Genomic DNA, 27,751 nt, shown 5'->3' on the forward strand with positions numbered 1-27,751 from the left:
GGTTGGGGGCTCTGGGTGAGGTATGTCCTAACTCCTGGGTGGGAGCATTTTCATGCTTGGAGTGTGCATGGCCTGTGTGCTCAGCTGAAGGTCAGCCCTTTGTCAGAAGGTACAATAATTCTTTATACTCCTTTGGAAGGTGTTTAGCTTGTTTCTCATCTTTGGCCCCCAGAAACGGTATTTGGTGAATATCCTCCTGGATCCATCGTCTTGCATATGTAAGTATCCCTGAGATAAATCTCACCAGACTTGCTGGATCAAAGATGTAAGGCTTTAGAATTTTGCTAGCTCTGTTGAACTGCCTTCCTGGGGATTCTTCCACTTCACACTCCCACTGGGAACTGATGTGAGTGTCTAGTGCCACACAGCCAATGCTTCTGCTCACCTAGGGGTGAAGCCACTCCCTTGCTGAGTGCACTTCCCTTATTGTGAGCCATGCTGACTCTTAGGTCTCTTTAGTCAGGTGTGCTTCCTTTCCTATGAACCATCAGCCCACATCCTTTGTGTATCTTTCTGTGAGATTGCTGGCTTTATATTGATTTTTTGGTGCTCTTTATATATGGAGGACCATGGCAGAAATACGTCCAGGCACCAACAGGCTCCAGAATGAAGTTGCCTCTGGTATGAAATCTTTCTTCTGGTGGAAGCATGTGTGTGCATGACAGTCCCTGGAGCTTAGAGGAAAGCACATAAAGTCTTCTGGCCTTGCTTCATAATCAATCAGAAACTTCTAAGAAAAAAATGAAGCTAGCTGAAAGCAAAATGGCAAAGACTGGGGTGTGGGGGGGACACATGTACAAAATTTATGAGGCAAGGTGTCCACAGAGAGGACCTGCCATGTGCCAGTGCTCTGTGGGTGGTTCCAAGCTTCAAGTTTCTAAGCACTTGGCACCATTCAGGGGCATGTGGGTGGCTTGTATGGGTGGCGGCGGGATGTAGCCCCTCACTGGGCCATGCCACCTTCTCAGCCCAAAGGGAAGCCAAGGGAAATATCTGCGGCCGCTCATTTACCAGGAGGTGATGGGGACAAGGGGGAACCTCACTGCAGCCCTATGACATCCGTGATTCATTTGACAGACAAGAAAGTGAAGATCCAGAGGACTAGGGTATGTGCTGAAGTCACAGAGCTGACAGATGGCAGAGCAGGGGTTGGAATCTTGCCCTCTCTGCCTCTCACACCAGTAGCCTGATGGAGCAAGGGCTGTGGTGTGGCCCTGGCAGGCTTCCTGGAGGAGTGTGTCTCACTCACTTAGCTGCATCTCCCCACCTTTGCGTCCTGGACCAACCTTGAAACACTCTGCTTAGGGCCAGGCTCTGGATGTCTGGGATTCTGAGGGATCCTGGTTAGGAAGATGGGATGTTGAAGCTCTCTAAGTGTCACCTTCTTATACCACCACCACCACCCCCCCCCAGCCTCTGCAATGTGGAGTGGGGTCTATGGAGAATGGTACTGCCATCCCCAGGGTGCCCACACCTGCTGAGTCCGGTCTGGGTCTTGATGTGGTCCCTGGTTATTCACACGCATGGTGAAGGTTGAGATATGCCTCTTCTCCACTCCCTGGCCCCGCTGGGGAGGCCCCAAGAGGTCACACCAGCTGTTCCTGGCCTTTAGGCCACTGTGCTTCACAAAGAGGTTGAGTGCTGGCCTTTGGCAGTAGGGCCCTGTGGCATAGGGGAAGGTGGTTCCCGGTGCTGTCTTGGTGTTGGCCGGGCCCCACTTGGGGCTAGAGGGAGAGGGTGGGCTTCTCAGGGTAGGCCTTTTGTGGAAGCCAGGCCTTTGGGGCCAAGACCCAGGATGCAGCCAAGCCCTCTGCTCCAAGGGAGAGGCTGGGTGTCACTGTCTAACAGTGGGGGTGGCAGGGCTGGGGACACCCCAACTTTCTGGCCTCTGCACATTTCTGCTCTAGGCTCCTCTCCCCTCCCCAGCTGTGGGACGCTCAGAGCTGCGATGTGAAGCCTCTTCTGGATGATTTGACTGCTCTGGGTCTCCATTCCCCAGACTGTGCAGCCAGTGAGGCGAAGGCCTCTCCATCTCGTTCATTCTGTGTGTTCCCACCCATGGGAAAGGGGCAAGGGGCTGACAATGGCAGTGAAGTGAGAGGAGGGCAGGGGGTGGGGGCTCAGACCTGAGCACCTCAAGGGTCCTTAGAGGCTCCTATGGCATGTGGGCTTATCTCAGGCGGTCTGGAGGCCTGTTGGGGGGGTTGGTGAGAAGACCCAGTGGAAGCCCTTCTGGAGGCGTCCCAGTCAGGGCTGTATGCTGGAGGACAGCCCTGACCAGAGGATGGGTGCACTTTGAAGCCTAAGGGTCTGTGAACCAGTGACATTCCCTTTATGATCTGCAGAACTTGGGTGGATTGTGGGAAACTGGAAGAACAGAGACTTGAATTTCCAGCAGCAGCCGGGTCAGGCACGGTGGTCTGGACGTAACAATATGGGAGGGGAACGGAGGCCTGTGAGGTGGGCATCCCCTCCACCTGGCAGGGAGAGGCAACCAGACCAAATTAGAGACTTGGGCCTTCTGGGCCTCTGTGGCCTTCAGGAGGGCTGTAGGCCAAATCTTCTGGGCAAACCAAGGCTCTGGCCACCGGCACCTCTGGCGTCCCCGCATTACTGGCCCAGGGGAGCACGGTGCTGAGTTCTGAAGCATGCGCTACAGCCTCCCACGGGTGGGAGGTCTGCCAAGTGCAACCATGTTCCCCTGCCGCGTCCTGTGTCCCCCATGCCATGTCCCATGTCCCCTTCTCCCACACCAGGACCCTGTGTACCTTGCAGGCCTGTGGTCAGCACCCTAGGGCCTGTAGCTCCTCTGGCCCTCAGTTGGTTTGCCCCCCTTTCCTGAGGCTCTCATGGAGGAGCCACTGAGCTGGTGGTCTGCGCAAGTCAAGGACCATCAGCTGGCAGCAGCTGCATTGACTGAGCGCCGACAGTATGCCCTGGCATCAGCTCTTCTGTCCCTAATATTGTTTTGGGAGCTGCTGGACAGTGAGGGCTGAGGAGGCTTCTTTCTCCTGCTTTCTTGGAAAGACCAGTGCCCACATTCCTGGCCCTCATTTGTGGGCAGGCGTCAGTCCCAGGAATGGGAAACCAAGTTCCAGAGAGCTGGAAGCCGTGGGGAGAAAGCAGAGTACTTGGCCTTGGCCTGGAGTGGGTGAGGGATGGGCTGGGAGAGTCCTGGTGGGGGTTCTTGACCCCACAGTGGCCTGACCCTAGAGGTGATGGCATTGTTCCCTCCTGTTGTGTTCGGGGGGGTGAAGTGATGTAATAGGGCCCCCTAAACCATTCATTCTTTAATATAGTCAACCAGTTTTTCAAGACAAAACAGCAGAGGGGACAGTGGCGCTGGAGGGGAGGGGATGTGGGGGTGAGCAGGGCAAGGGGGGAATAGAAGTCCTCATATACTGTGAGGGGGCGAGGGCCATGGCGGATGGCCATGGCAGGGTTTTATGCAGACCTGAGAAAGCTCAGATACCCTTTTGTTTAGTCTTATTTATTTAATCTGATGTGAAATTCACATAACATAAAATCTACCATTTCAAAATGAACAATTCAGTGGCATTTCGTGCATTTACAGTGTTGTGCACACATCATCTCTATCTAGTTCCAGAACATTTCCCTCACCCCCAGACGAGACCCTGTGCCCATTAGCTGTCACTCCCCACCCGCCTTCTGCAGCCCAGCAACCACGAATCTGCTTTCTGTCTCTGTGGATTTGCTTGTTTGGGACATTTCATATAAAAGGAATCGTACAGTTTACGCCCTCGCGTGACTGGCTTCGTTCACTCAATGTGATGTTTTTGAGGTTCATTCACGTTGTAGCGTGAATCAGCTTCATTCCTTTTTATGACTGAGGACTATTCCGTTGTGTGGATGACCACACTGTGTTTACCCATTTACCCTTTGGTGGACATTTGGGCTGTTTCCACCTCTTCTCTTTTTTTAAAGTTCATTGTTTGTTCTAAGAAGACCTTTGCCTCCTGAACGGTTATTTTGAGGCGCAGCAATCTCTGTTTAACTTGTCCCCATCCCCCCATTGAACTACCCCCATAGGCAAACCCATCCTCTTAGGGTAGATATTCTTGGTTTTGTGGCTTCCCCACAATTTGCTGAGACTCACCCCCTGCCCGCTTCATTGGCCATGACAGATAGGGAGATCCCACCCACTCTGTCCCATCCTGAGCCTGGGTTCAAATCCGGCTGTGTGGTCTTACAGCTCTGGTCTTACAAGTTACTTATTGTGTCCTTATCCTTGGGAGGTAGGACCAATGGGCTTTTCGCTTCCATTAGACAGTCAAGTAGACCCCAGAGCCAAAGTCTTTGGAAAATGACTTTGTGGTTGTGTGGCTGCCCTCCCCTGGGGTGCTCATTGGAGCACAAGGGGCTCACTGGGCAGGTGTCCAAGTAGCTGGGCCTCCAAGGCGGTTGGCCTCTCTTGGCCTGTGAACCACCCCACCCCCGACCCTGGGGACCAGAGCTGCCCTCGAAGCTGTAGGTTCCTCCTCCACAGCCACACTGGGGCTCCGTGCCAGCATCTTAATCCCACCCTCACCCCCTGCAGGGGACGGACAAGGGCTTTGCCCTCGGGGGCGGCTTGCTAGGGCATGGGGGTGCAGTGATGTGACACGGAGACTTGGTCTGTCCACACTATGGAATATTACTCAGCCATGAGAAGGATGACACGACAACATGGGTGAACCTTGTGACATTCTGAGCGAGAGAAACCCCATGCGAAAGGCCACACAGTACCTGACTCCATTTATGCAAAGTGTCCAGGAGAAGCAAATCCAGAGACAGAAGACAGATTGGTGGTTGCGAGGGGCTGGTGGAGGGGGGTGAGGAGAGACTGCTGATGGGGATGGGGTCTTATTTTGAGGGGATGAAGATTTTCTGGAACTAGCTAGAGGTGGTGGTTGCGCAATGTTGTGTATGTACTAAATGTCACTGAAGTGTTCACTTTAAAACGATGAAGTCATGGGGTGCCTGGGTGGCTTAGTGGGTTAAAGCCTCTGCCTTTGGCTCAGGTCATGATCCCAGGGTCCTGGGATCGAGCCCCGCATCGGGCTCTCTGCTCAGCAGGGAGCCTGCTTCCTCCTCTTCTCTCTCTCTGCCTGCTTCTCTGCCTACTTGTGATCTCTGTCTGTCAAATAAATAAAATCTTAAAAAAAAAATAAAACTATGAATTCAATGTGACATGAATCCTAGCTCAATTAAAAACCAAAATGGGCATTAGAGCCTCCTCAGATCCTAGGAGAAACCCTGGCCTTTTCACAGGTGGCAAATGGAAGCCGGAGAGGTGATGTCCCTTGCCAAGGCCAGTTGCCAGGCGGGTGGCTAATGAGATGGGGACCCCGGTTTTGTGTCTGCTTCTCCAGGGCCAGTTCTGGTGATTTTGCCTGTGCCTGGGGCAGCTTCAGAGCCCAGGTGGGCCAGCCCAGTGTCACTGGGCAGAGATTAGACAGACCTCAGGCCTCTGAGCTCAGCCCCCACCTCTGCTCTCCTACAGCATGGCTGACAAAAATGGAGCTCTCAAGTGCACCTTCTCAGCGCCCGGCCATAGCACCAGCCTCCTGCAGGGCCTTGCTGCCCTCCGTGCCCAGGGCCAGCTGCTGGACGTTGTACTCACCATCAACAGAGAGACCTTCCACGCACACAAGGTGGTCCTGGCCGCCTGCAGCGACTACTTCAGGTGAGCCCAGGTCTCGGGGGCTGGAGAGTGTCCCCCCCAGCTAAGAGGGAGTGACCTCAGCACCAGCCAGCCAGCCAGCCAGGATGGCTGTGAGGAAATGTGGCTGGTGTTGGTCACATATTCAGTAAATCTGAAGCTTTTTCTAGGTTTATAACTTTCTCAGACTTTTGGGGGACATGGTATAGGCAAGCAGAACATGCCTGGGGGCTAGAGGTGGCCCCTGGTACCCAATTAGCTGCTTCTGCCCTGGGGGAATAGCAGGGCTTGACCTTGTTTTCATTCTGTCTTTACTTGACACCTGTGTGTACCAGGCCCTGTGCTTGGCCGTGGGGATCCAGCAAAGACAAGACAGACGTAAGTCTCTGCCTCCATAGGTTCCTGTACTCAGGCTGAGTCATAGGAAGGACGCCCAGATGGGGGTCCCCATGCATGCCAGGCTGTATCGTAGTCCCTTCACAACAGGTGAGGCCTTCCTGGGTGTACTGGTCAGTCTGCTGCGAGAGCCCTTTCCTAAAATCCCCTTCCCTGTGCTGGGCTGTGTGGGGGAGTGAGGGCCCCTTAGAGCAGGACTAGGGCCGTTCTCACCAGCTGGGGACTGTCATGGGCTGAGGACAGTCTCCCTCATTTCCTCAGTGACCAGCTGGCCAGTTCCTCCTGCCAGGCTGTGACCCTGCCAGAGAGAGCTGGGGTGCTGTCCTAGGGGTGGCTTTCTGACCCTGCTTTGCCAGTGGTGGCTGGGGCGACCCTTCAGACTGTCTCGCAGAGCCCCAGCTTAGGTGCGTTCCGAGGGCTGCATGGTCCTCGAGGCTAGGGTGGCAAGGCTGGGACGGCTTGCCTGCTGCGCCCCCCAGCTGCCCGCCCCCCAGGCCCAACAAGGCTGTTCTGGGGAGCTGGAGCAGCCAAGCCATCTGGGGCGCCGTGTCTATTTTTATTCTGGATTTGGGGACGGGTGGGCCGGCCCAGCCAGAAATGCCCTTTAAAGGCTCCTCTGCGCTGGCACTGCAGCCGGCGAGGCCTTAAAAGGCAAAGCTCCCTCCCGTCGCCGTGGCTGCCTCTGCCTTCGATGGGCTGATGGGACTCATGGGGACAAGAAGGGGCAGGGTCCGAGGGGCTGCCCAAGTGCTGCTCCTAGAAGGCTCCATGGTGCTGTTGCTCAGAGTGTTGGGCAGTTGTTAGTTGGCGGCCCCACAGCAGCATCCAGCTCAGCTGTCCCCACTCTGGGACCTGAGCCCAGGCCACACTGAGTGTGTGACTGGGGGACAGGCATCTGTTGAATGAATGGATGAGGGAGGTTCCTTCTCCTGGGTCAGCCATCACAATATGTGCTTGCCCCATGATAGAAACCTCTTATGCACTCCCAGAGGGTGTTGGGGTTCTTGCCCCTCTTCCTGTTGGGGCTCCCCCAAAAGCCAGGGGGTGCTGTGACCCAGGTCCTGTTTCTCGCACTGGTGCTCACATCATTAACACCACTTGCCAGAGCAGGACAGAAAGGCTGACAGCTAGTGTCACTCACTCCCTGGGGTTGGGGGATGTCTCACAGTGAACTAGGGCTCCTGTAGGCCATTCTCGGAGGGCTTTCCTGTCTGGGCCTCTCTCTAGAGATGACAGTGACCTCCTAGTAGGTGCTCTGACCTGGGGACCCTCATCCCTTCCCCATCTGTGGGTGATGGGAATGAGACTTGGGCTTGGGGTGGTGGAGACACATGCCCACATGTATCTGCTGGTGTTGGTGAGGGGCTGGCCTCACCTGACCTCACCTCACCTCCTGAGGTCAGGATAACCATGGTGCACAGTGTTCTTGGGGTTCTTGGGGTCCCCACCCTCTCCTGAGCCTGCTGTATGTGTGGTCTTAACAGGGCTGGGTGCCAAGGTGGGGGTGGCACTTGCCTCACGGCCAAAATCAACGTTTGGCCTTTTCCTGCCCTCCTGTACCTGCCCCGCCATGAGTGGCCCCCCGGCCCCCTCCCTCTGAGCCAGTGTTCCACACCTCTGGGTAGGCTGGACGTACCCCCACACAGAGGGGCCGAGGGGGGAGCTGCTGTTTGTAGGAAGACACATGGCTTGGGTGGATTAAAAATCCTTTTCTTTTCTACATGTCTTTAATGAGCATCTGGCCTCTTTCCCCTGGTTGGCTGTGCCCTGCTGGTGGTGTCCAGGGGCCAGTCTATTCCTGGGTGGCCATGAGGCCCCCTTGGCAACCCCGAGCCCACGTGCTGTGTTTCTGAACTTCAGGGCCATGTTCACGGGTGGCATGAGGGAGGCGAGCCAGGACATCATCGAGCTGAAGGGTGTGTCCGCCCGTGGCCTACGGCACATCATCGACTTTGCCTATAGTGCCGAGGTGACGCTAGACCTGGACTGCGTGCAGGATGTGCTGGGTGCGGCCGTGTTCCTGCAGATGCTGCCCGTGGTGGAGCTGTGCGAGGAGTTCCTTAAGGCCGCCATGAGTGTAGAAACCTGCCTGAACATCGGCCACATGGCCACCACCTTCAGCCTGGCCTCGCTCAAGGAGTCCGTGGATGCCTTCACCTTCCAGCACTTCCTGCAGATCGCGGAGGAGGAGGACTTCCTGCACCTCCCGCTGGAGCGCCTCGTCTTCTTCCTGCAGAGCAATCGGCTGCAGAGCTGTGCAGAGATCGACCTGTTCCGTGCAGCGGTCCGCTGGCTGCAACACGACCCAGCCCGGCGGCCGCGCGCCAGCCATGTGCTCTGCCACATCCGCTTCCCGCTCATGCGCTCGTCGGACCTGGTGGACAGCGTGCAGACGCTGGACATCATGGTGGAGGACGTGCTGTGCCGGCAGTACCTGCTGGAGGCCTTCAACTACCAGGTGCTACCCTTCCGGCAGCATGAGATGCAGTCCCCACGCACGGTTGTGCGCTCCGACGTGCCCTCCCTGGTGGCCTTTGGGGGCACGCCCTACACCGACAGTGACCGCTCTGTGAGCAGCAAGGTGTACCAGCTGCCTGAGCCGGGTGCCCGCCACTTCCGGGAACTCACCGAGATGGAGGTGGGCTGCAGCCACACGTGCGTGGCTGTCCTCGACAACTTTGTGTACGTGGCCGGGGGCCAGCACCTGCAGTACCGCAGCGGCGAGGGCGCGGTGGACGCCTGCTACCGCTACGACCCGCACCGGAACCGCTGGCTGCGCCTTCAGGCCATGCAGGAGAGCCGCATCCAGTTTCAGCTGAACGTGCTGTGTGGCATGGTGTATGCCACGGGTGGCCGCAACCGGGCGGGCAGCCTGGCCTCGGTGGAGCGGTACTGCCCGCGGCGCAACGAGTGGGGCTACGCCTGCTCTCTGAAGCGCCGCACCTGGGGCCACGCAGGTGCCTCGGCGGGGGGCCGCCTCTACATCTCCGGAGGCTACGGCATCTCCGTAGAGGACAAGAAGGCGCTGCACTGCTACGACCCTGCCACCGACCAGTGGGAGTTCAAGGCACCCATGAGTGAGCCCCGCGTGCTCCATGCCATGGTGGGGGCTGGCGGCCGCATCTATGCCCTTGGGGGCCGCATGGACCACGTTGACCGCTGCTTTGACGTGCTGGCGGTGGAGTACTACGTGCCTGAGACGGACCAGTGGACCAGTGTGAGCCCCATGCGGGCCGGCCAGTCGGAGGCTGGCTGCTGCCTACTGGATAGGAAGATCTATATTGTGGGGGGCTACAACTGGCGCCTCAACAACGTCACGGGCATCGTGCAGGTGTACAACACGGAGACGGATGAGTGGGAGCGCGACCTGCACTTCCCAGAGTCCTTCGCAGGCATCGCTTGTGCCCCTGTCCTGCTGCCCCGGTCAGGGACCAGGAGGTAGCTCCTGGCACCCCTGGGAGCCGGGCCAGCCTCAGGCTGTCTCTGTAAGGTGTGTGCTGAGCGCACACTGGGGCCGAGAGCCACAGAACCACCCCTGGTCTGTGGCTGACGTGGTGGGGGCTGACGCCTTGGGGCCTGCTGCATTGATAAGGCCCCCTCCTGGGGTCCCTCCTTCTTTCCCAGAGCAGATCCTGGCTTTGTGCCCACTGAGGGAGGCTGCCAGCGATGAGGCTGACGTGTTGTGGCAGCAGAGTCACACCTGAGGAGGTTTCTTTACCTGCCCCATGTCCCCACTCGGAGGGAATCAGGGTCTCCTTTGAGATGTGGTTTTGTGGCTTTGCCCCACTTCTCTCCTCTCCCAGCTTGGGGGCCTCAGACATTTGGATATGAGCTCCTTAACGTCAATCCCCAAATCCCTGGTTTGCGCCCTGCCCCACTCCCAAGTTTCTTGCACCATCTATTTTTTTAAAATAAACACCACCCCCAAACTCTAACATATGGACGTCCAGGAGCTGGTGAGGTGGCAGGGAAGCACCCAGCTCAGGGTTGACCTCAAGGGTGGGCATGTTTCTGCCTCCAACAAGTCCAGGCTGCTAGGGTGGGTGGGAGGGTGGCCTTGGAGGAGTTTCTCATTTGTCTCCATGCCTGTTCTCAGTCCCAATACCTTTGGTATGTGCGGTTGTCCACTTTCAGAAGGAAAAAACATGCCCAGCTCTCAGAGACGGTCGTCACAATTGTCCAGCCTTCCATTTGGCGCTGGGTGTCTTGTGGGGCCTTGAGGAGGAACGGGCTGAGATGGCCCCGTTACCGTCCTTGCCCCCTGGTTCAAGGGGGACACCTGCTTTAGAACTCACAGTGTGTCTGCATTCCTACAGGTCTCATACTTTTTATTTCCCTCCCTTTCTCCAGCCCTCCACTCCTGCCTTGTCCCGTGTGCTGGTTGTCGTGCCTCTAGGCCTGCCTGGGCCCCCTCAGCAAGGGAAGTCAGGCGAGTGGTGTGGCCTGTTCTTTTAAGGGCTTCGCGACATCTCTGGCCACATCTGTTTCGGTGTCAAAGCTCTAAAGCTGTTCATTTTTATTATTATTTTTTTTTTGGGTGGGAGGGTTCTGTTTTGCTTTTTTTAAGACACCGGCATTACTGTCTTATAAATGGGATTTGTACCCTCGGGGCAACTTAAAGTGTCTCTTGCTGCTAATGCACGATTGATGTTGAGTCTCTGTGACCCACTCACCGTGTAAAGAATTAACCTCCTATCTTAGCAGATGTCATCTCCTAGTATTTTCCTTCATTTAATAAAAATGTTTTGGTGAAAAGATGGAGCAGGCCCAGTGCTGAGCTTGTGGGGCCTGATGGGTCACAGATTCCTCATGTCCTCTATGTGGTTAGGGGCTCCCCTCCCCTCTTTGCCCTTTTCTAGCATTGTGGGGGAGCAGGAAGGGGGGCTGGCCTTTGGCTCAGGGGTGTGGGTCAGTGAGAGGTATGGCCAGAACTCCTACTGGGTGCCTGGAAGACAGAGGGCAAATCTGTCCTGGGCTGGGTGGCCTTTGGAGAGACTCTCTCCAGGTTGTTCCATGGGCCCGGTGGCTTGGCCCCTTGCCACCAGTCAGCCCCCAGCTCCTGGCAGGTTGTCTCCATCTGCTCAGTCCTGGGGTGTGAGATGGGGGAGCTGGGGAGCCCCTCTCCCTGGAGGGCATGGTGGGGGAGACGCAGGGCAGGTCCTAAAAGAAACACGAAGTCATCACCGTTCCATATGGGCGTAAGAGCTCTGTGAATTGCCCCCAACCCCTGCTCCCGTGGCTGGCCTCGCCGCGAACTGGGCTGTACGTTGGTGGAGAAAGCTTCCTGTTCACAGACAGCTTTCTGAGAGGCGAGGTGTCCAGGGTCACCCTCAAAACGCACCCTCAGGCCTGGTGCTCCTGTACAGCGGCTATCGGGGCCCCAGAGGAAGGCTGGATGTGTGGGTGGGGGGCAGCGTTGAAGTAAAAACTTGGTTGGGAACCGGGAAGGAGCCCATGCTGCCAGGGGCATTGAAACGAAAGCAGGAGCCCTTGGGGACTTACCAGAACATTCCAGTCCCTTTTCATCCCCCCCCCAACCTGAGCTCCCCCAAGGAGAACCCTTCCCTGCTAAAGGCATGGCCCCTTCAGGGGGGCAGTGAGAATCTTTTGCCAGCTGCAAGTCCCCCCAGATCAGCTCACACCTCAGAACATCTTGTCCCCAATGAGCTGGCAGGGGTGCCGGCGAGGGGGGTGGGGTTCGGAGGGGCTCTGCCGTATCTAACCGGGTCGATTGTGCATAACCGTCTGGGCTGGTTCATGGAATGTTCTCAGGGGCCCCCTGCCCCTCCCTCTTCACCACCACCCCCCCCCCCCGCCGGAAGAAAGGAAAATTATTTTTCGTATTGTAAACTTTAAACACGAAAAAGCTGTTTTTAATTTAGCAGAAACTGGCTTGAATCTTCACTTTGTGAACGTTTGTGTCCTTCAGAGAAAGGCGGAACATGCCTTTGCACACACATGCTTATACAAATGCACGCACAGGCGTAAGCTCACATGAACACCTGCACTCACGCACTGTGACATGCACACTCACATGGTCACAACTGGTGCTCACACGGAGCCTTGCTCAGATGCCCAACGACATGCTCACGTGCTTGCTCACACAAACACACACTCACCCTTGGACCAGCCTGGGCCTCTCTGCAGAGCACCCTGAAGGGGTCTCGAGCCTGTCACCTCATCTCCTCCCTTTACCTTCCATCCTGGGCACTGGGGCCATGAATGGCCAGCCACTGCATCTAGGGACTGAACTTGGGAAAGCCCGTCTGCTTCCAGATGGCCTGCTTCCCCACCAAGGCCCTGGATGCAGCCGGCAGGAGCCTCCCTCCACACCTGGGCTCGGGCTGTGGGAAAACACTGTCTCCGGGGACGGTGGGATTCAGGCCCGCTAGAGGCAGGCCAAATGTGACTTCTGGGGCCTCGCAGCAAGAGAGGCCAAGGGGGCCTCCGGGGAGCTGTGTGAGGTGGGAATCTGCCCCGGACCTGGCCAGCTTGGAAACCTGCCCCTGGCTTTGTCTCCAAGAACGTAGCTCCTTCTCCTGTGTTCCCACAGGCCCTGGAGATTTTGCTTCTCATGGTGCAGACTCGGTGCACGGGTTTTATTAGGGGCATCTGGCCTTGGAGGCACGGTCCGAATGTTCACCACACAAGCGAGAGGTCCTGGGCTGGGGAGGTGGGAGCAGAGCTTCATCCACTCCATGGTCTGTGGGTACCATCTGCCTGTGGACCCCACAAGCAAGAGGGCCATGAAGCCATACTCCTGCCTACAGCAAGGCCCCAGCTTACATCTTGTGGCTGACCCTGGTTATTGCCATCCCGGCAGCCATTTCTCCTTCCTTGCCAACAGAGCCCTGATTTGGTGCCAGCAGCAGCGTGCCCAGCCTCGGGGGTTAATTTAGGATTTGGCTGAGCCATTCTTGGCAACGCCTTTTGCCGGGGTTGTTTTTGATTTGGGCGTTTCCCAGATCTGGCCAGCAAGCTTTAAGGGGAGGTCTGGGGTGGGGGTTTCTGGACAAGAGAGAGGCCTTATTGCCCCCTTCTCTCCCTTACTGCTTCCTTTGAGGACACGATGCCAGGAGCTTCTGCAGCCATCTTGTGGCCATGAGGAGCAAGTTAAGTGAGGTGTAGAGATGCCGCCTCCCAAAGCCCCCAAATCACAGGGCCACCTGTCCCACCCTGGAAACCTCTGACTGCCAGACTCCTTTTTATGAGAAATCACAATGCCTGTGTTGCTGAAGATACTAGTGGTCAGATATTCTGATACTTGTAACTCAAACAGTTTCAAAATTATAAATGTAACATGCTGGGGATTGCCCATCTTATATAAACCAGGGTTTTTATTGCAAGCAACAGAAACTGCCTCAGGCTGATTTAAATGGCAAAAATGTGCATTGGAAGGCTGTTCATTTCCTTACAAAAGAGGCAGGAAGGCTGGAAAACCAGGCTCAGAAAACAGTAGAAACGTAGGGGGCGAGGCAGCCAGGGCAATCAGCTGAAATCATGCCGGGGAACTGGTTGGCGGGGACACTTTTGCCATCACCATGGACTCCAGATGCCTCAATTGGCACTGCCACCTGCCCTTGGCACTCAGCCACAGCTGCCCCTAAAAACCAGATGCCCATCTCGATGCTGCTTCTTTGCACCACTTGCTCTGAGTGCAAATATCCTGTTGGCCTAGCTCACATCCTGTATCAATGCTGTAGCTGCCCAGAGAGTGGGGAAAAGGACGACCTAAAGTGTGTTAGCTGCCACTGCTGGGTAACAAACAGCCCCATGTCTCAATGGCATGCAAAAACGGATGTTTGTTTCTCATGTGTCTGTGACTGAGCTGGAGGGGGCTTGTTCTGGGCTGCCCTCGGCTGGGCATGCTCTCTACTCCGGGTGGAGTAGCCAGGAGTCTCAGACCCACCTGTCCCACAGCCTTGGACTAGCAGCTGACCAGCATGCTCTACAGTGCTACCAGAGGACAAGTGGAATCACGTGAGTCTTCCAAGGTCCCGATTGGGAAACATGTGATGTCTCTTCTGCCTGTATGCCTTTGGCCGAAGCAGATGACAGGGTCAAGTCCAGAATCAGGGCTGGGGACGTATCTTCAAACTTAAGAAGGTAGACCTGCATAGGAGTGTTGCAAAGGCCGGAACACAGGAACAAAGGGGGACAGAGAGGCCCATCATTTGATCAGTCATACCAGTGGCTTTGAGGCTTGTTAGTGGGGCCTATTTGACACTGAGGACTCCCCAGACTTGGACAGGGACTCAGACACTGGGCCACCAAAAAGAAAAGCCAGCTCCGTGACTCCTGCAGCCAATCTACCCCCTGGTGGCCGACCCCTTTTCTGTAATGTAGGTTGTGGCTCTAAGTGTCCTGGGTTTTTGGGCTGCAGGGAAGGGATCTGTGTGGGGAGTTCAGTTGGAGCGTGTCCAGGTCTCAGGCAACATGGTGTCATTGGAATGCCTACCCCAGACATCCCCTCAGCATGGGTGGTTTCCAGGGAGCCAGTGGACTGTTGGCTCTGCCCCTGTCCTGCCATCCCATAAAGCTGTTCCCTGGTTCCCTGTCCCCTTAGTTCCAGCTTCTTGTTACCCTCTTTGGCAGCCCCACCCTGTTCCCCCTTTAACCTACACTCAGCCTGGGATGGGGGGACAAGGGGCTTAGGTCCTCAGCAAACCCCTTCCTATTCTATAGTAAAGGGTGCGTTCCATGCCTGACCATTTCTGGCTTCCTTCAGGTTCTCCCCTTTTGCTTCGTAATCAAACCTGGCTCTTGCTTCGCCTTTTCAAAACTTTGATGAGGGCCTGGTTTGGAAGTCAAAGACGGGCCCTGGATGGTTTTCCTCTTTGCCTTCCCGCTCCAATGGCCCGAATTCACCTCTATGCAATGTGGGTACCCCGGATTGACTAAGATTCCATATAAGGCAGTGCAGAAAAGCAAGGCACGAAAACTAACATCTCGAGGTAGGGTTTTCTTCCCTAACAGTTATTGAATGCTTGCAAGGAAGCAGGCGCTGAGCTAAGTGCTTTACATGCTTTATCTATTTAATCTTCCCAAGAGCCTGCAAGAAGGAGTACCACTGTTCTCATTTAATACCAGACATCCTGGCTCAGAGAGGTGAAGTCACTTTTCTTTTGTCACACAGGTGGAGAATTGGTAAGGGCGGGACCACAAAGGAATGCTCAGGAGTTTAGGTTTATTTTATTTTATTTTTTAGAAGATTTTATTTATTTATTTTAAAGATTTATTTGTCAAGGAGAGAGAGAGAGCATGCGCACAAGCAGGGGGAGTAGCAGACAGAGGGAGAAGCAGGCTCCCCAATGAGTAGGGAACCCAACACAGGACTCAATCCCAGGACCCTGGGATCATGACCTGAGGTGAAGGCAGACGCCCAACCGAATGAGCCACACAGGCGTCCCTAGGTTTATTTTATTATTATTATTTTTAAAGATTTATTCAAGTAACATCCACGACCCCAAGACCAAGAGTCGTGTGCTCCTCTGACAGAGCCAGCCAGGTGGCCCAGGAGTTTAGGTTTTAATTTAGGATGTATTTAGAAGCTTTATGCTGAGGAGTGCGATAGTCTGGATGCAGAGGAAAGGCCTTCTAGGCAGGGAGAGAGCCTGTGGCAGAATGCAGCCAGGCTGGAGTTGTGGACACGAGAAAGGGAAGAGTGGGAGCTGATGCTGGGGAAGCGGGCCAGGAACAAAGGAAGCTAGGCAGAACTATGAAGCAGAGGATAGAAAACCGTATCCTGCATGCAGCAGAAAGTGGCTTAAAAGGACTCACTTCTTAGCTCACACTTGGATGTGCTATGTAATTAAAGTGGAACTAGTCAACAATTGGACCCTCTCAGACCCTTTGGGTCAGGATTGGCTGGAGAAGGACCCAGGACTGGGTGACCCTAGAGGGAGGAACACAGCTCTCCTTAGGGTTCGGGATGGACTTTCTGGACGTGGGGGCATTTGAGGTGGGTTTTGAGGGGTGAATAGGAGTTTCCCAGGCAGAAAATTATTCACTTAACAAACACTTCCTAACTCTCCCTCTGTGCCTAGTTTTCTGTTAGCTCTGGGGACCCAGAAAAACAAAATGAATAGGCAAGTATAAAATGAGGCTTAGGGGCACCTGTGTGGCGCAGTCGGGTTGAGCGTCCAACTCGTAATTTTGGCTCAGGTCATGATCTCATGGGTTGTGAGATCGAGCTCCTGTGTCAGGCTCCGAGCTTAGCAGGGAGTCTGCTTGTGCGCTCTCTCTCTCTCAAATAAATAAATCTATTTTTTTTTTAAAGATTTTATTTATTTATTTGACAGAGAGAGATCACAAGTAGGCAGAGAGGCAGGCAGAGAGAGAGAGAGGGAAGCAGGCTCTCTGCTGAGCAGGGAGCCCGATGCGGGACTCGATCCCAGGACCCTGAGATCATGACCTGAGCCGAAGGCAGCGGCTTAACCCACTGAGCCACCCAGGCGCCCAATAAATCTATTTTTTAAAATGAGGCTTAAAGTACACAGAACCTTCAAGGGATAAAGAATAAGCCTTAAGACTAAGGAATTGGTATGTCTCTGTCCTTTGTGCCTCAGACAGGGAACTTAAGCCCAGGAATGTTTGGGTAGGGTGAACATACTTTCAGCTTCTGGTCTCAGTTGGTCTAGCAGGGTGCAGACAGGACCCTGGAAACAGCTGCCTTCAGAGAGTGGGATGTTCCCAGGTCATGAGACACACACAGGGACAGATTTCCGATAGGCCCGCAGGGAGGGTCTCTCAGAGGAAAGACCTGAAAGATGAGAAGGTGGAGGGTGCCACGATGCAGAAGCAGTTAGCAGAGGCAGCAGTGCATGCCGAGATCTGGAGGTGGTACAGCAAGGAGGTTGGATTGGCTGGAATGAGAGGCCAGGGAGGCGGAAAGGGGATGAGGGCCTCCTGAGTCGACAGGAAAAGTGTGGATTTTTTCCTAAGTGTGATGGGGAGCATGAGATCCACCCTGATTTACAGAGACCATGGGCTGCTCCGAAAAGCCCGCCCAGGACACACTAGCGTTAGCAGCTTTCTTTGATGAGTGAAGAAAGCAAAAACAGTCAGGGTTGGGTTCTGCCCTGGTCACCAGACACTTCAGCCTCGCCTTCCTCGGGACTGGGGGTCAATGGAGCGGGAGGAGGGCTTGGGTCACTGTCCGGCCATTGCACAATAAGCAGGCTCACAGCTTCCTCTGACTCATCACCAGGGTTTAGGACAGATTGGGTTACTGCCTGGGTGTGGGGTGAATGGGGGTGAGTAGGGTGAGCACTGGCTCTTCACCTCTGCGCTGCGGGCATGGCCCAGTTCGGTGACCTGATAACCCCTGCTACTACCAAATCTTTTTTGTTTTCTCTGCCCAGAAACTGGCTTAGTGCAGGCATATGTAAGTGATCAGGGTAACCAGCAATTTCTGAGCACTTGTGAGCCAGGCACCTGACATGTATTAGCAGCATTTAAACCTTACAAAACCCAGTGTGGAGAAGGAAGCCAAGCTCTGCTGTCAGACGTGAGGGCTAGTCCTGGCTCTGGCACTTAACTTGGTACAGGCAGCTGCCATTCCTGCTCTGTCTCTATTTCCTCTCTAATCTTATAGGATGGTGGCTGGAACTGGAAGTCGTATTTGTAGAATGCCCAGCTCTGCACCTGACTCCCAGAAGCTGTGGTCTTAGCTCTAGAGACAGAAAATAGATCTCAAGCCAACTCCAGCAAAAGAGAGAATAAATTATTGGCTCGTATAACTGAAAATCCAGGAGAGTTCAGCTTCAGGTATGGCTGGATCCAGGAGCTCAGTGTCTCTCTAACTTTGCTTCTTTCTCTCTGTGTACGGTCACACTCTTGGGACATCTCTCTTAACTAGTGACATCTGGCACTGCAAATTTGTGTTATCCTTCAAACCAGCCATCCAAGCAAAAAGGCGCTTCTCTTTCCAGTGGTTTAAGCAAAAATTCCAGAATTGCATCTCACTGGGCAAACAGAACCACATGCCTGCCCTAGCCAATCGTGAAAGCAAAGCAATGGGCCCTGATGATTGGTAAAGACTTTCAACTTGGGAAGGCGTGTTTGTGGGGAGAGAGGGTAATGAAGCCCATGCCATCTACATATCATGGACTGAAAATTGCAGAATGTTCCCTGAAGGGCAATTGGTTGTTGGCACCCAAAAGAGGAGGGCAGATGCTTGTTAGTCAAAAAGGTTAGAAGACCACAAAAGGGGGTACCTGGGTGGATCAGTGGGTTAAAGCCTCTGCCTTTGGCTCAGGTCATGATCCCAGGGTTCTGGGATCGAGCCCCACATCTGGCTTTCTGCTCGGCGGGGAGACTGCTTCCTTCTCTCTCTCTGCCTGCCTCTCTGCCTACTTGTGATCTCTGTCTGTCAAATAAATAAATAAAAATCTTTAAAAAAAAAAACCACAAAATGACTCAAAACCATTAGAACAAAAAGGATAAAATAAAGTAATAGTAGTGCCCAAGACAATCCAAATTAAAAAAAAAATATATATATATATATATACTTAATATGGACATTTCAGCAAATAGTTGTAAAGTGTGAATAAAAGCATGTTCAGAAAATACTGGTGATCCCTCTATGATCACCACCAGCAACCCCTCCAGCCATCCCTTACCCTAGTAAGAAGTATGTTTTTAAAAAATGAATCTATCTTTCTTTCCTGCCTTCTAGTGTGCTTTTTGTTTAATTAGAGGTTTCCCACTATTCCCTAGCTGCCCCTCTTGGCTCCCACCCTGTCTGTGCCTGGAAATCCCTGGAGCCTTCTGAAAATAAACCTTTGATATTGGTGGTCATGGTTCCTCCACTTGGGAAGGAACAGTTAGATGTGGGAGGGAACAGTTAGATGTCAGAAGTTTTTTATTTCCCCTGGTCAACCTCCTGCCACTGGGAAGACCCTGCTACCCTTTTCAGTGCTGGATCTAGTCTAGGTGGGGTTTCTGGACCTTTCCTATAGCATCCCATGGCAAACCTGTGGTCCTTCTGCCTTAAGGATCCAGAAAATAGAAACTGGTCAAGTAAGGTGATGGGGAAAGCAAGGTGTTAACGATGATGCCTGGGATTTGGGACCGTGGGGGCTGCTGACAAGGTTCAGGCCTCAGCTCAAATACCAACCCCCCCCCCCCACTTCCCTGACAGTAGTGGCCCTGAGCCTCCCTCCCTATCATCGATGTCCTGCCAGTCCAGGGGCATCTGGGTGGCTCAGTTGGTTAAGCATCTGCCTTTGGCTCAGGTCATGATCCTGGGATCCTGGGATCCTGGGATCAATCCCCACATCAGGCTCCTTGCTAAGCAGGGAGCCTGCTTCTCCCTCTTCCTCTGCTGCTCCCCCTGCTTGTACTCTGTCAAATAAATAAAATCTTAAAAAAATAAACTCTGCCAGTCATTACTAGTTTTCTTTCTAAAAAATATTTTATTTATTTGACACACACAAAGACACACACACAGCATAGGCAGAGGGGAAAGCAGGCAGAAGAGGAAGGAGAAGCAGTCTCCGGCTCTAGGGAGCGTGATGTGGGCCTTGATCAGAGGAACCTGGGATCATGACCTGAGCCGAAGGCAGAGGCTTAACCTACTGAGCCACGCAGGTGCCCCTAGTTTTACTTTCCACATCACAATGATTTCCATCAGAAATGTTCTTGGGTCATTTTTTGGTTGGTTGTGTTTGTCCCCCTCCCTAACTGCGCACCCCGTCAGGTCAGGGAGCACGTCTGCTTGCTCACGCCTTTCCCCCACTGTGCCTGGCACATACAGGCGCTCAATAAATATCGTTGAATGAATGAATGCATGAATGAGCATCTCCCTGAATTGGTCTCAAAGCCAAACTAGTCCGAGCCCCAGCTCAGCATCGGGGTGCTACCTGTCCTTGTGGGTTGCTGGCCCCATCCTTGTAAATTGGAAGGTTTTGGGTCCGGCGGTCTCCTTGGGGGCTCCAGCGCCCCAGCCCGCCCGCGAACCACACTTGCCCAACAGCCGGGCGGCCGCTGTCCAGCGGGCCAGGAGTCTACTCACTACGCATGTGCTCAAACCCTAGTCTTTTTTTCCAGCCTCTCCTCAACCCCCGCCTCTTCTGTTGTACCCGAGCGCGCCGCTAGGGCGTGCGCATGCGCTGTCGCCCCCGCGCCGCGCGCCGCTCCCGTACGCCTGCGCCGCACTCACGACCACCCAAGGCGCCTGCGCACTGCCCGCCGCCCGCGGGCCCGGCCGGCGCTTGCGCGGTGGCACTGGCGAGTGGGGGGGGTGTGAGGAGGTGGAGGAGGAGGAGGAGGAGGAGGAGGTGGCGGCGAGAAGATGGCGACTTCGAACAATCCGCGGAAATTCAGCGAGAAGATCGCGCTGCACAACCAGAAGCAGGCAGAGGAGACAGCGGCCTTCGAGGAGGTCATGAAGGACCTGAGCCTGACGCGGGCCGCGCGGGTAAGGGGGCTGTCTGCCCCGACCCTTCGGGGCCGGGAAGGAAGGGAGGGAGGGGGCGCGTGTCCGGCGTGTGCACGGGGCGGGGGGCGCGCGGCGGGGGCGGGGCGCGCGCGGCTGGGCGGGGCTTGGCACAGCCTGAGGGTACAGGTGTCCCTCCGCCCCGGGCATCGTGGGCGGGACAGGTGCCCCCCACATCACCGATATCTGAAAGGGTTCAGGTGCCCCCACATCACTGCTACCTGGAGGCTGGAATAGGTGTCACTATATCATTATTATTTGGAGCGGACAGTGGCCTCTACCTCATTACTATCTGGAGGGAGTAGGTGCCACCACATCCTTGTTACCTGAGGAGGGACAGGTGTCCCTACATCCTTGCTACCTGAGGGGGTCAGATGCCTCCATATCAGTGCTACTAGGGGAGACAGGATGACACCGTGAGGTGTATGAACTGGGAGCTGCTTGCAAGCATCATTGTTACCTGGGCAGGGGGCGATAGATGTTCCCACATCGTTGGTACCTAATGCGGGGAAAGTGTCCCCACATCATTGCGACCTGAGGGGAACAGCTGTCCTCACATCATTGCTACCTGAAGGGACGGGTGTCTCTGCATCTTTGTCACCTGTACCTCCACTCCCTGGGTGTTAGAGGAAGGATAGGTATCTTCATTTGTAATCTGTAGACTTGAGGTAGGGTAGGTATTTCTCCCTTTCGGATTATCTGAAGGAAAGTTTTGGTGCCCTCTTCTGTGGGGACCTGAGGGTGGTCAGGAAGACAGATTGTGCTCATCCTGGAGCTTGGAGTGGAGACAGCTACCCCTTCCCCATGTAGCCCATATGGTGGGGACCAGGTTGTGTTCCTCCCACTGAGACAAGGGACAGCTGGCCACGGATGGCTCCTGGCCGCTCAGGACCAGGGTGGAGGGACAGTTCTTCCTCAAGTTGCTTGCTGTGTTTGGCGTGCAGGGGCAGGCCTGGTTACCTGCTCATCTCACCTGGGAAGCTACTGTGGGCCCTGAGAGGAGTTGGAGGCTTGGCTCTTCTCCTGGGCCCAGCTCTCTGGCCACATGAGTCCACTGAGGTCCCAAGCTCCTCAGTACTCTCTTTTGTCAAGTCTGTCTAGCGGGTCCTTCCTTGTGTGTCAAAGAGGAGAGCATGCTTTGCGCAGGTGACAGTAAGTCTCTGCTGCATTCCTGCAGAGTGGTGAGACCCTCCCTGCTGTCCTGCATCCTGAGGTCTTGGGAAGGGTTTGAATGGGAGCTGCGGACACCCATATGGCTGGTTTCTGGATTTGGCCTCTGATCCGACTGTCCCAGGCCGATGTACCTCTGTGACATGAGCCTCAGTCTCTGATTCTTCAGGTGGAATTTTCAGTCATACTCTTTTCTAATTAGCACCTAGTTTCTCTGTGAGATCATGACCACATAGGCTAGAATCCGTATCTTCATTTCTGTGGATTTATTTTGTTCATATTGATGGGGTGCTTACCATTGACCAGGTACTTGCCCCAGCAGCTTATGTTCTTGGTTAGCATGTAGAGGAAGAGATGGCCGGTGAATGAATCAATGAAAGCAAGCAAGCACCTTGAGTGTCCCCATAAGTCAGCGCTGCGGAGGGCAAGAATGTCCACTTTATCTTGTCTCATGCAGTCAGTGTATGTAGTGTGACAGGAAGAAGAGGGTCATACTAGGTTGATGGCTGTTTTCATGACTGGAGGTCTGGTTTCTGCATTGGGGTTGGAAATGTATTACTGTTTTTAAAAAGGTTTCATTAAAATAACAGCTTTATTGAGATCTAGTTTGTGTACTGTAAAATTCACCTGTTGAAAGTGTAAAAATTAGTGGTTTTTAGTGTATTTTACAGACTTGTGCAACTATCACCAGTGTCTAATTCCAGAACACTTTCATCACCCTCGAAAGAAATCCCATCCTCATGTGCAGTCACTCCCCATTCCTCCTTCCCTCAGCCCCTGGCAACCACCAATCTGCTTTCTGTCTCTATGGATTTACCTATTCTGGACATTTCATATACATGGGATCCTACAACATGTGGCCTTTTCTGTCTGGCTTCTCTTCACTCAGCATAATATTTTTCAGGTTCATCCACATTGGAGCGGGTATCAGAGAACTTCATTGCTTTTAATGGCCAAGTAATACTCCCTTGAATGCAGGGAGCACATTTGCTTACGTGTCATCTATTGATGGTGTTAGAAAAGATTTGTAAGATATGTGGACAGTCATTCTTTTGGTCCTGGTAACCATTTTTTGTCTCTTTCCTCCCTGTCACCTTCCTTTACACTGGGAGTTGGGCGTGAGCGCCGGGCAGAGGTGAGCTAACACGGGATCTTGTGAGAGCAGTATTCTGTACTAGGGGGTGATTCTGTCCTGCAGGGACATTAGGCAGTGTCTGGAGACATTTTGGTTGTCTTGTCCAGGGGTGGGGTGCTCCTGGCATCTGGTGGGTAGAGAATAGGGATGCCGCTCAACACCCCACGATTCCCGGATGGCCCCTACCGCAGAGAGGGATGTGGGCCCAAATGTCAGCAGTGCTGAGGCTAAAAACCCTTCAGTTTGGAGGAAATGTTGGGGGGGTGGGGATACAAGCTTTGCACCTGGGCAGCTAGAGTTCAAAGCTCTGCACTCACCTGGATGGCTGGGCCATCTTGGATTGGCTGGTGGCTTTTCCCACACCTGGTAGCAGGATGGGCAAGCTCTCTCCAGGCCCTTTGGGCTGTTGCGTGTGATGAGTGGCACATCCGCAGTGCCTGGTGCGGGGGAGAGAATCCACGGGATGCGGGCTCCCCTCCCGCCCTCCTGTGGGTGCAGCCTTCCCCTGTGATAGACGCCAGAGTGTTGCCCATACCTGAGAACAGGTGGGATGTGACTGGTTCTGTACCTCCTCCTTCCCCTGAATTCTTTAGGACAGCATGCCTGAGTGTCAATCTATAGTCCTGGGTGGTGATAGGCATGCCATTACCACATGAAAGCCAGTGGTAGTGCAGCCTGATGTGAAAATCTGTCCTGTGACCTTACCCAGGGACAGGGACCCTAAGGACCAGGTCAGGTGTGTGGATGAGTTGTGATGTCAGTGAGACCACTTTGAGGTTGCAGGGTAGAAGGATCAGTGTGGGAGTATTACATTCTTGCCCTCAGACTTGGGGGGGCGGCCGGAGGTGCAGGGAGGGCTGTGGTGCTCTGCTGTGTGACTTTGGGCAGGTCTTGCAAGCTCTCTGGGCTTTAGCATCTTGACCTGCAAGGTTGGGGCAGCACATATCAGGGACTGGCCAGGGACCATGTTGGGTGCTGGGGAAACAGCAGCATCAGAGGCACGTGAGGGCCTTGGTCTTGGGGAGCCAGGGTGGTTTTAGGGGGGACAGGAGAGAACTGCTGCAAATGAATAAAATGGATGTTCTCAGAAGCGACAGAGTGACATGTGGGGACTGGCCGGGGTGGAAGGTTGACACCCCGACAGTGAGATGGAGCCACCCAACATGGGGGAAAAATGTCCCAGGTGAGGGACAGGCAGGCACAGAGGCCCTAAAGTGGGAAAGGCTTGGCGAGATTGAGGACAGATCAGAAGACAGTGAGGCTGGCACGTAGAGAGAGTGAGAGTCAAGGTGAGGTTGGCGTGGCTTGGCGAGCCCTGGATTTCACCGAGGGAGGGGCCCCGGGAAGGTTTGTGATGGCGAATGGCTTGATCTTTTGCTTTATTGAGATATATTTCCCCATATAGTCAGTTTGTGCACCGAAAGTGTACCATTCAGTGGTTTTTAGCATGTCCACAGAGGTGTGTAACCATCACCAGTCAACTTTGAAGTGCTTCCATCACTCCGAAAGGAGGCCCCACGCCCTCTCCCCCAGCCCTGGGCACCCACTCATCTGTTTTCTGTCTCTGTGGATTTGTGCATTCCGGGCATTTTAAATATGTGGAATCGTGAACCACGAGGCCTCTTGTGGCTGGCTTCTCACTCAGCACGAGGTCTTTGAGGTCCATCCACACTGTAGGGTGTGTCAGGCCTTCATTCTTTGTAAAAGTAAATTGTGGTAAAATGTATAGGTCATAAAATTCACCACCTTCGGGGCGCCTGGGTGGCTCAGTGAGTTAAGCCGCTGCCTTCGGCTCAGGTCATGATCCCAGGGTCCTGGGATTGAGCCCCGCATCGGGCTCTCTGCTCAGCGGGGAGCCTGCTTCCTCCTCTCCCCCTCCTGCCTCTCTGTCTACTTGTGATCTCTCTCTGTCAAATAAATAAATAAAATCTTTAAAAAGAAAAAATTCACCACCTTTACCGTCTTTAAGTGGACAGTTCCGTGGCAATGAGTACATTCACGGTGCTGGGCACATGCGTCATTTCCTGTTTAAGGCTGCATATTACTGCTTTTTGTGGCCCTGCCATGTTCTGTATACGCGTTTATCCACCGGTGGACATTTGGGTTGTTTCCACCTTTGAGCATTGTGATTGTGACTATCCCTGCCACGGACTTCCGCGCCCGGGAGCTTGTGTGGCTGCAGCCCTTCTTCTCCCTTGAGTGTGGACCAGGGAGCAGAGGTCACATGACAGGTGCCAGGTCATAGGGTCACTGTCCATTTAACCATCTGAGGACTCTTCATGTCTCACGAAGGTGGCTATGGGCTGAACGGGACAGGGGGTAAGAGGGAAAGCAGGCAGACAGCGAGAGGCTGCTGTGGCACCCAGGTTTGGGATCGGGGAGCAGGCTTGAACAGGGAGGTGTTTATGGCGGAAACAAGGGTCAGGGGCTTTGGGTGATATTTCGGCAGCAGAGCCGCCCGGATGTGCAGGTAGATCTCCTGTAGGGGAGTGAGGGGAAGGAGTATGGGTGTGTCACCTGCCTGGTGGGGGCTCAGGACACAGCAGGATCTGTGTGTGACCGATCACTAAGCATTACAGGGAGCGGCCCCTGGGCCAGAAAAAGCCCACACGCAGAGCAAAGCAGTCCGTGGTGGCCCCGCTGGGGCTGCCAGTTATGGCTGCACTGAAGGAGGGTGTTCTCCCGGCCCTACCCTGCTACGGGGGTGGCTCTGCACAGGCTGGAGGAAAACGGGTCCCTGGGCGGCAGGCAGAGCGCAGCGGTGGCTCGGGTTCGCTGAGCGTGAAGGCCGCCCCCAGTCCTGGCCCCAGTCCTGGCTTTGGCACTGTTTGCCTCTGTGCCGGCTGCTTCAAGTGTCTGGTGCCATCTGCAGCCTCAACACACACGCACGCAGGGCTCCCCGAGCTGCTCTGTTTGAGAGGCTGGAGTGAGCCATCTCCCGCCCCCAGAAAGCCCCAGCAGGCTCAGTGCTCTCCAGGTTGTGAGCTGCACGCCGAGGATCGGGTTGAATAGGATGGGGGCCTCTCAAGAGATTTGTCCGTGTCCAGACCCCCAGAAACTGTGGCTATGACATTTAGAAAAGATGTCTCTGTAGATGAAATTAGGGTAAGGATCTTGGGATGAGTTCATCCTGGATTTATGGTGGTCCTGAATCTTGTGACTGGTGTTCTCGTAAAAAGTGGACACATAGGCACGCTCAGGAGAAGGCCACGTGATGGTGATGATGGAGGCAGAGACCAGCGTGATGCTCCCATGAGCCAAGGATGCCAGGAGCCCCCAGAAGCTGGAAGAGACCAAGAAAGATCCTCCCCTAGAGCCTTGGGAGGAATGCGGCCCTGCCTAGATCTGGATTTGAGAAGTCTGGTCTCCAGAACTGTGACAGAATAAAGTCCTTTTGTTTTATATTGCTCAGTTTGTGGTCCTTTGTGACGGTGGCCCCAGGTTGCTCTCTCGCTGGGCTAAGGCAGAGTCTGGGTGCCTTGTTGAAACCATCTCAGGACAGTGGGCCTCGGGCTTATCTGCAGATGCACACATCTGTCCTTCTCTGGGCTGGTCATACAGGTCGTGTGGCCTTTACCATTGAGGCCTAGAGGGGACCCTTCATTCATCTATTGTCAGGAACTGGGGACCCTCACCCCATTGCTGGCCCCGAGCCAAGGGTGTTTAAGCCAGAGGGATGATACTAGGAGCAAGGCCCAGGGGCGAGATGAAGGTTTATCCTACGGCAGTGGATCAAGTTAGCCCTCTTGGTTCCTGATCCCTGCCTGGCACCATGTGCCCTTCACTAAGTCCCCTGATTCTTTTTTTTTTTTTAAGATTTTATTTATTTATTTGACAGAGATCATAAGTAGGCAGAGAGGCAGGCAGAGAAAGGAGGAAGCAGGTTCCCTGCTGAGCAGAGAGCCCGATGTGGCTCGATCCCAGGACCCTGGGATCAAGACCAAGCTGAAGGCAGAGGCTTTAACCCACTGAGCCATCCAGGTGCCCCAGTCCCCTGATTCTTGATGCCCAGCCCCCCTCAGAGAGGAAGTGTTGTCTTCCTCACCATACAGATGGGGAAACTGAGGCCTAGTGTGGTATCCTAGCTGGGAAGAGATAGAGTTGGTGCTCAGCCCCAAGACCATCACACACAATGTGTCTAAAACAAGGACTTAAAACCACAGACTGGAACCTTCTGTTGCTTGCCAGAGCACATGTGGTCTCACTTGGGCCTTGATTTCTCTGAGATGTGGTTGTTTCTGCCGCTAAGCACATGTTCGTGCTATGACCCAGGCATACATATTTCTTGCCGTTGACTATTGTTGTCGCAGAGGTGGTGGCTCTGGGGTGCATCACATGCCCCTTCGTGTGTGACCCATGGCTCTTCTCCCTCTGAAAGTCACTGCCTAGATCAGACTGGGTGTTCCAGCTCTCCACAGCCCGCAAGAGACAAGCTCCTAAGGTGTTGTTTGGAAGGAGGCTTTGCATGGGAGTCCCAGCACTTTCCCAGCCTTTCCATGCATGCTTCCCACAGGTGACTTTTGAGTGTCCCCCACCAGCCTGAGGTCCTATGCAGAGAACCCCTCCCAAAGCTCACACCTAGCCCCAGACACCCCTAGTTTCATATACACTACAGATCCAGGAAGGCCTCCTGGATTCCTCAGAGCACGTGGGCCCCACCTCTGCGCACTGCCTAGTGAAACCATATTCAGGGCAGTTCCTGTCCTGAGCATGTCCCCATGACGTGAAAACAGGGGCTCAAGCAAACACTTGCTGGGCGAGGTTCACGGGCAGGGGGCTGAGAGACAGGCATGGGAACAGAGGGCTTAGTCCTGAAGATGCCTTCTCACTTTCTTGACTGTGACCCAGGTGACAGGGTTAGAAATTACTATTTCATGGCATCCAAGCACCCAGCAACAAACATGAAATCGAAATAACTTTCTCCAAAGAGTCCTGCCTCCCCATCCGT

General features: G+C 54.3%; 2 protein-coding genes across 13 annotated transcripts in view; both read left to right on the forward strand.

Annotated features, from left to right (window-relative positions):
* KLHL26 (kelch like family member 26) overlaps positions 1 to 15,245 on the forward strand; it is a 32,648-nt gene extending 17,403 nt beyond the window's left edge. For 2 of the 4 annotated variants that reach the window (XM_032316462.1, XM_032316470.1), the window contains exons 2-3: positions 5,504 to 5,686; positions 7,919 to 15,245. In XM_032316462.1, the coding sequence (XP_032172353.1) occupies positions 5,504 to 5,686; positions 7,919 to 9,500 (1,765 nt within the window). In that variant the 3' untranslated portion in view covers positions 9,501 to 15,245. The other 2 variants (XM_032316483.1, XM_032316475.1) reach the window with 2 other exon arrangements.
* Positions 15,246 to 20,245: 5,000 nt separating this feature from the next.
* Positions 20,246 to 27,751, forward strand: part of CRTC1 (CREB regulated transcription coactivator 1) — a 77,900-nt gene continuing 70,394 nt past the window's right edge. For 4 of the 9 annotated variants that reach the window (XM_032316426.1, XM_032316432.1, XM_032316436.1 and 1 more), the window contains exon 1: positions 20,247 to 20,480. In XM_032316426.1, the coding sequence (XP_032172317.1) occupies positions 20,355 to 20,480 (126 nt within the window). In that variant the 5' untranslated portion in view covers positions 20,247 to 20,354. Of the gene's footprint in view, positions 20,481 to 27,751 lie in introns of all 9 variants that reach the window. The other 5 variants (XM_032316416.1, XM_032316452.1, XM_032316401.1 and 2 more) reach the window with 4 other exon arrangements.

Source organism: Mustela erminea, chromosome 1 (genome assembly GCF_009829155.1).
Source record: "Mustela erminea isolate mMusErm1 chromosome 1, mMusErm1.Pri, whole genome shotgun sequence".
Taxonomy (NCBI): domain Eukaryota; kingdom Metazoa; phylum Chordata; class Mammalia; order Carnivora; family Mustelidae; genus Mustela; species Mustela erminea.